This window comes from Eimeria acervulina, genomic scaffold (genome assembly GCF_000499425.1).
Source record: "Eimeria acervulina Houghton genomic scaffold, Eah_scaff1331, whole genome shotgun sequence".
Lineage (NCBI taxonomy): Eukaryota > Apicomplexa > Conoidasida > Eucoccidiorida > Eimeriidae > Eimeria > Eimeria acervulina.
The window spans coordinates 1-7,769 of NW_013549274.1; the positions used below are offsets into that span (position 1 = coordinate 1).

Below are 7,769 nucleotides of genomic sequence, written 5' to 3' on the forward strand. Positions count from 1 at the left end.
GAGGGTACGGGATCTCTGACCTTCTTTTTTCAGAGCTAAGATAACATCATTAGGTATATTAGATTGAAAGAGTCTAACTAGTTCTTCAGGTTGCAGGGGTCCTCCTTGATTCTAGAGCTAAGAGCACTCAGCGGCATACTGTAGTGTGGGGCCCCCATTCTGCCTATCGTTAGCCCTACGGGCTATTATGACATCTTGCTATATTCCACAGAATTGACTTAGCATTTCTGCTTTGACAGGGTCCCAGGCCTCTATGTTGGCATTAGAGTTCAACAGAAAGAATCAGTAGTTTAAGGCTGTCCTCTTCAGGTGTCTGCACAGCTCGACTCCCCATCTATTGTGTGATGGATATACCTGCATTCTCATATTGCAGGCATACAAAGCACATGGATCCCTCCATGCTACTGCACCTATCGGGGCTTATCTTAACTCTAGACCTTCGGTGCTTATTTGCTATAAGGGGTCTCCTTTCCTTTATATCAATCTAGGTGCTGAGGGCTAAGGGGCTCAACTGAAGGCATTATCACTTTGCCAGTGAGCCAGCTCCCTTGTCTTTATTGAGGGTGTCTCTGGGCTTAAGGAATGAAGTTCTCTTTATTGTTTATCTTCAAGTTGTTCTCTGTCTCTTAGCCTCTAAAACCTGTGTCTGGTCTGCACTTAATATCCTTTTTCTGTTGTTTAGGTGTATGTGTGTGGCTGTCTCCATCAACTCAGTAGGGGCCTCAACTTTGAATGCAAGAGGTCCCGGGTTCGATTCCTGGTGCTGTCCCCAAAAATAATAAATATAAATAATAAATCTCTGCTGTTCTATAAATATGTGCATGCTCAATATATAAACGCTACAATCAGCTTATTAAATCCTTCACCTAAATATATATATATATATATTATATATTTATATATATTATTTATATATACAATATATTAAAACAATCTCTATATCATATAAATTCTTTAAAAATAAGCATTCTTCAGATAGCCCTCTGTCCCCAGCTGCAGGCTGCAATAGACAGTCTTAGCCTAATGGCCTTCTTTCTTGCTTGATAATAATATAGTAATTAATAATATTAATAATAAAGATAATAATAAAGATAATAATAATTCTAACTAGATATTAGTTGCTCTCTTCGATTCCTTTATAGAGACCCTTGCTGCTGCTGGCCCCACAGCAGCAGCACTGCAGCAGAACGGTTTTATTAGGGGAGTTGTTCGCTGAACAAAGGCAAGAAAAACATTAAAATATTTATTTATTTAAATGCATTAATACTTTAGTTACTGAAATAGCATATAACGCATGCAGCTGTACGGATCCCTGATAAGATCGAGAGGGCCCCGGGGGCCCCCTAAATTTTTCTGAAGAAACAAGAGGTGAATGCATGCGTTCTTCAGTGTTGTACACATTTGAGGTTTAGGGTTTAGGGTTCAGGGTTTAGAATTATTCTTTAGGGGTTGAGCTTTGTTGCGAAGGCAGCAGCACGAAGTCTTCGACTCTCACGCCGAGCACCCAACAAACCCTTAAGGGTTTAGGGTTTAGGGTTTAGAGAGTGGCTATGGGGGAGTTATTACTCACAAGAAAGAAGAAGCCAGGGGCCCCCCTGAAGGAGGGGTTACCAAAGAAGGTACGGAAGACTGCCTCAACAGATGTTGCGGGGGGGCCCCCTAAGGTTCATAGGGGGGCCCCCAGGGGGCCCCCTGATGGGTCTCGTCAGAGCAGCAGCTTCGCAGGCATTGGCTGTGTGCCTGATGGGGTTGTAGAGGCCCTGAGGGGTTTAGGGTTTACTCACTGTACGCCCGTACAGGAAGCCACGTTGCCGCTGCTGCTGCCGCAGCAGCAGCAGCAGCAGCAGCAGAGGAAACAGCAGAAGCAGCAGCAGCTGGTGACAGGGGGGGCCCTTGCTGCATCGAGAAGGTTTGGAGATGTTGCTGTTGAGGCCCCTACGGGCAGCGGCAAGACGCTTGCGTTTCTTATTCCTGCTGTCTCCAGGCTGCTGGAGCAGCAGCTGCTGCAGCAGCAACAACGGCAGCAGCAGCAGCAACAACAACAGGAGGAGGAGCAGCAGGATGGGCAGCAGCAGCAACTAGATGGTGGAGATGCGATTGATGTAAGAGCGGCATTGACAGAGACACCGGAGGAAGAAGCTGCTGCTGCTGCACTTGCTGCTGCTTCAGATCCAGAAGCAGCAGCAGCAGCAGATGCTGCTGCTGCGTCTGAACTCCGCTGTAGAGTTGGTGTCCTTGTCGTGGCCCCTACTCGGGAGCTTTGCTGCCAAACGCATGCGGTTTTGCTGCAGCTGCTGCACTCCCTTGAAGCCGTGCTGTTGCAGCCGGAGCACCCTAGCAGCAGCAACAGCAGCAGCAACAGCAGCAGCAAGAGATGCAGCAGCACTTTCTTGTTGCGGGCTATGTGCCTCACTGGGGGTGCGAGGCCTCTAGAGGCAGACAGTTTTCTAATTAGAAAGAAGTGCAGCAAACGTGCGGTGTATATACTCACTGCAACACCAGGGAGGCTGCTGAGCCTGCTGGAGCTGCCGCAGCAGCAGCAGGTACGCAGCAGCAGCAGCAACAGCAGCAGCAGCAGCAGCAGCATCACCCAAGGGCAACAGCAACAGTAGCAGCAGCAGCAATAGCAGCAGCAGCAGCAATAGCAGCAGGAGCAGCAGCAGCAGCAGCAGCAGCAGCAGTAGCAGCAGCAACAGCAGCAGCAGCAGCAGGTGTGTGTGCGTGTTTGCTGCAGCCTCTGTGGGAATGGCGTTGGCTGAATCTGTTGGTGGTGGATGAAGCAGATAGGCTGCTGGATGAGCAGCACGCGCAGCAGCTGCAGCAGCTGCATGCAGCAGCAGCAGCAGCAAGGCAGCAGCAGCTGCTGCCAAGCGAACGACGGGAGCAGCAGCGGCTTCAAACTGTTTTCTTTTCTGCTACTCTCTCTGGAGCTATGCAGCAGCGCGTTATCAGAAGCCTCTTAAAGGACCCTGTTTGTGTTAGAGTTACAGCAGCCCCACCTGCTGCTGCTGCTGCTGCTGCTGCTGCTGCTGGTGCTGCTGCTGCTGCTGCAGGGGTTCGTTTGGACGGGAAGGGGGAGAAAGGAGAGGAGACAGAAGAAACTCCTGCTGCTGCTGCTCCTGCTGCTGCTTCTGCTGCAGTGCAGCACTCTGTGCCTCTCACTCTGTCTAATTCGCTGCTTGTTGTTGATTATACCCACAAGCTTCCGTTTCTTATCAAATTCCTACAGTAACTAACACCCTCAGCTGCTGCTGCTGCTGCTCCTGCTGCTGCTGCTGTTGCTGCTGCTTCTGTTGCCGCTGGTGCTGCTGCTGCTGGTGGTGCTGTTGTTGTTGCTGCTGCTGCTGCCGTTGCTGCTGTTGCCGCTGGTGCTGTTGTTGTTACCGCTATCGCTGCTAATGCTGTTGATGATCCTGCTGCTGATTCTGGTGTTGTAAATGCTGCTGCTGCTGCTGTTGCTGCTGCAGACTTTGTTGCTGTTGCTGCTGCTGCACATAGCGTTGCTGTTGCTGCTGCACTTTGTGGATGTATTTGTTTGGTGCGGCACCTTCTGCTGCTTCTGTCTCCGTTTCCCCCCAGTCTCTGAATCTGCTGCTGCTGCTGCTGCTGCTGCTGCTGCTGCTGCTGCTTCTGCTGCTGCTGCTGCTGCTGCTGCAGGAAGGTGGTGATCCCTCAGGGGAAGCGCTGCATTGTATTTTGTTTGACGTGTCAGTGCGTGGAGTATTACTTCGCGCTGCTGCAGGCGCACTTTAGCGAAGTCTCTAAAGCGGAGACGCCTGCGGCTTTAGAGACACTTAAAGGAGACAGGGGACAGAACCCTTCCAGCAGCAGCAGCAGCAGCAGCAGCAGCAGCAGCAAAGGGAGAGGCAGGGGGTGTGGGGCCCTCGTGGAGAAACTGCACGGCCGAATGAAACAGAGAGCGCGCAGCGCGGCACTCAACCGATTCTGCAGCAGCAGCAACAGCAGCAGCAGCAGCAGCAGCAGCAGCAAGGGGGACAAGGGCGGGGCTCTAGTGCTGCTGGCTACCGATGTTGCAGCGAGGGGCCTTGACTTCCCTGATGTTCGCTGGATCATACAGCTAGATCCACCTCAGGTACGCTGCTGCTGCTGCTGCTGTTGCTGCTGCTGCTGTTCTTTTCTGTTTGATGACGGTGGATGCTGCTGTCTTGTGCTGTGGTTTGGTGCTGCGTTTGCTTGCTGCTGTTCGTTCCCACTACTGCTGCTGCTGTTTGCTGCTGTTATCTGCTGTTTTTGTTGCTGCTCCTGTTTGCTGCTAGTGGTGTTGGTTGCTGTTTGCTGCTGCTCTTGCTGCTGCTGCTGCTGCTCTTGTTGACCCGTTTGTGCAGTTGCTGCTGCAGGGTGTTGTTTTGGTGTTTGGGTTTTTCATCTGGTTAGCGCTGCTGCTGCTGCGGCAACTTGTTTAACTTTTGTTGCTGCTGCTGCTGCTGTTGCTGCTGCTGCAGAACCCTGAGGTGTTCGTACACCGCATTGGAAGGACAGCTCGCGCTGGGCGCAGCGGCGCTGCGCTGCTGCTGCTGCTGCCGCACGAAGATGCGTACGAGTCGTTTATAAGGAACAGAGGGGTGCAGCTGTCTCCTTTCGAGGAGACAGAAGAGGGACAGCTGCTGCAGCAAGATGCAGCAGCAGCAGCAGCAGCAGCAGGTGCAGCAGATGCAGCAGCAGCAGCAGAAGATGCAGCAGAAGAGAGCGAAGAGATAACCAATCCCTTTTTATGCAAGACCGAGATTGAAACTATCAATAACGCTCTGCAGGAAGCTGTGCAGCAGGTAAAAACCCTAAACCCTAGCTAAACCCTAAACCCTAAACCCTAAATATGAGACTCCCTGCAGTTAGTAGCAGGGCTAGCCTACAAACCCCCATCTAGAGACGACGAACTTCCTATTTATTTTATATTTACATCCTTACTTGAGGCGTTGGGTTAGGGGTTTAGCTTTTAGGGTTTAGGGTTTAGGGTTTAAGCGCAGCATTGTTGTTTGTGACTGCTGCTGGCGCTTATCCAGGCGGCTGTACGTATCTAAACCCTACCTCACCTTAAACCCTAAGCCCTACCTAACAACCCTAAACCCTAAACCCTAAACCCTAAACCCTTGCGTTGGGGTGTCTCTTCTTCTCAGGATCAAGCTCTTATTCAAAAGGGCTCGAGGGCGTTTGTCTCCTTTATCCGCGCGTACAAGGAGCACCAGCTGTCTTATCTTCTACCTTTTTCGGTGGGTCCTTCTTAGCAGCAGCAGCAGCAGCACCAGGAGCAGCAGCAGCAACAGCAACAGCAGCAGCAGCAATGGCAGCAGCAGCAGCAGCAGCAGGAGACGTCTGTGTCGCAGATGTGGCTGTAATCATTTGGTGTGTTAATGGGTGGAGCTGCTCTATCATATTTTTCCTATCCTGTTTCTGCTGCTGATGCTGTTGCTGTTGCTGCTGTTGCTGCTGCTGCTGTTGCTGCTGTTGCTGCTGTTGCTGCAGCAACTAAATCTGGGGCGCCTGGGTACCGCGCTGCGGCTGCTGCGACTGCCGCGCATGCGGGAAGTGTTAGGGAAGTGTCTCCAGGACTTCAAGCAAAGCCCCATCGACCCGGCTACTGTCCCCTTTAGAAATGATGCAGCAAGAGAGCAGCAGCGTCAGGAGCAGCTGCAGCAGGTGCATGCAAAGCGCGCGCAGCAGCAGCTAGAAAAAGAAAAACGAAAGAAAAAAGAAGAAAAGAAACAAAAAAATAATCGTCAAAACAAACACCAACGAACAACAAGTGAAAAGAGACAAACCAAAAGGTAAAAATAGCAGCTTTAAATGCATGCATGCATGCATGCATGCATGTATTTGTATTTATATTTGTATTTGTTTTATTTGCATGGATGCATGCAAATAAACAAATACAAATAAAGGCAGCAAACGCACAACGCCATACAACTTCTTATGTATATATATATAATATATATATATATATATACATATATATAATATAGATATATATAGCTAGAGGGACCGTCAACACAGCAAAGAGCCGCTGTGGGGATACGCTCTGGGGTATTAATGCGGAATAATGGGGCTTCTGCTTGCATGCATGCGTGCATGCATGTGCGGGTTTGGGGTGTATGCACAGCTTTGTTTGTTTTCTGCTGCGTTCAGGCGAAACGCGCTGGAGGAGTGGAGGGAGTTGGCCTTTGAAGGTCCGTGCAGCTGTCTATGCATGCATGCATGCATGGATGCATGCATGCATGCAAAGCCTCGCATGCATGCAGAAAGCTGCATTTGTTTAGTTTTTTGTACTAACGCATCCGTTTCCCTGTGTTGTATTATAATTGGAGTATATCTTAATTATAACTTATTGAAGATAAACAGTTAATGCCTATGTGCATATATTTATATAATATATATATATATATATATATATATATATATTCCAGTGCATGCATGCATGCACGCATGCATGCATGCATGCAAAGCCCCATTCTTTTTGCTGTTTTCTACAGAGAGGATGGCACGCAAATTGAGAAGAGGTCGCATCACCGAAGAGGCCTACGACAAACTTATAAAGAGTAAGTCAAACAGGTGTCTCCTTTGCATACATGCACGGAGTGTCTCCTCAGCATGCACGCAAGTATGCATGCATGCGTGCATGCATGCATTCAGGGGCGCTAGGGTTATATCCGTAGGGGTTTAATTACTTCTTTCTAGTGTAACTCTTCTCGCCTATCCGGTGTCTCTGCATCATTTAAGAGGGAGACAGAGTCTCTGCTTTTACGAGAACAGATGCAAGCATGCATGCATGCATGCAAGTGTGTGCATGCAGCATACGTCTTGTGTGTGGGCCTGTGCGTGCTGCTGCTGCTGCTGCTGCTGCAGAAGGGCCTCAGGGGGTGGACAGCCCCGTAGAAGACAGCGATGCCTCATCGGATTTTGATAGCTCTGACAGCGACATGGAGACAGCAGGAGCAAACAGCAGCCGCAAACAGCAGCAGCAGCACAAGTGGGGGGCCCCTGGGGGCCCCAAACAAACCACCAGCAGAAGAAAACCCTCATGGGCCCGCAAAGGCAAACATAAAAAGAAGAGAAGGTGAAACACCCTAATAAACAAAAATAATATATATATATATATGTAAACGCTTTAAGACCCCAACTCAGGGGCTCCAAACCAAATCACGCATACATATGCATGCATGCAACATATTCTTGCATGCAAAATATGCATGCATGCAAAGCCCCGCTTGCATGCATGCATGCATGCATGCACCAACTTCAATATCTCAATGAAATGGGTGATGCCCCGCGAACCCCATCAGGGCATCATCTCTTCTAAGGGTTCTTAGAGGGGCCCCCACCCACGAGGCATTCAAGGGTCTGTATATAGTGGGGCCCCTTAGGGGCTCCCTAGGGGCCCCCTGAGAGGCCCTCTAGGGGCCCCCTGATAGGCCTCCCTAGGGGCCCCCACCCACAAAGGTCTTTATCTACAGAAGCTTCTGAGGGGCCCCCTGGGGAACCCCAAGAGGTTAACATTTGTCTGTTTCTTCGGGGTGGTTTAGAACTCCTATTGTCAACCCTTTAGAGCTTCTTGTTGCTTGGATTTGCTTTAGGGTTTAGGGTTTAGGGTTTAGGGTTTGGTGCTGTGTGCGCCGAGTGAACGGGGGGCCTCGTGAGGACCCAAATTATCTTTTATACGGTATTATTATTGTATAAATGTTATCTATATATATGTATGTATATGCATGTATATATATATATATATATGCATGTATATATATATATATGTATGCATG

The 7,769-nt window shown here is 49.5% G+C and overlaps 1 protein-coding gene across 1 annotated transcript; it reads left to right on the forward strand.

The window, feature by feature from the left end:
* Positions 1-1,550: 1,550 nt before the first annotated feature.
* On the forward strand, positions 1,551-7,073 carry EAH_00058580 (RNA helicase, putative; the record flags this gene model as incomplete). Its single annotated transcript, XM_013393649.1, has 9 exons — positions 1,551-2,404; positions 2,503-3,228; positions 3,658-4,093; positions 4,464-4,787; positions 5,136-5,228; positions 5,482-5,783; positions 6,142-6,182; positions 6,486-6,551; positions 6,859-7,073. 9 exons carry the CDS (start codon positions 1,551-1,553, stop codon positions 7,071-7,073), a joined length of 3,057 nt encoding a protein of 1,018 aa, XP_013249103.1.
* Positions 7,074-7,769: the final 696 nt, after the last annotated feature.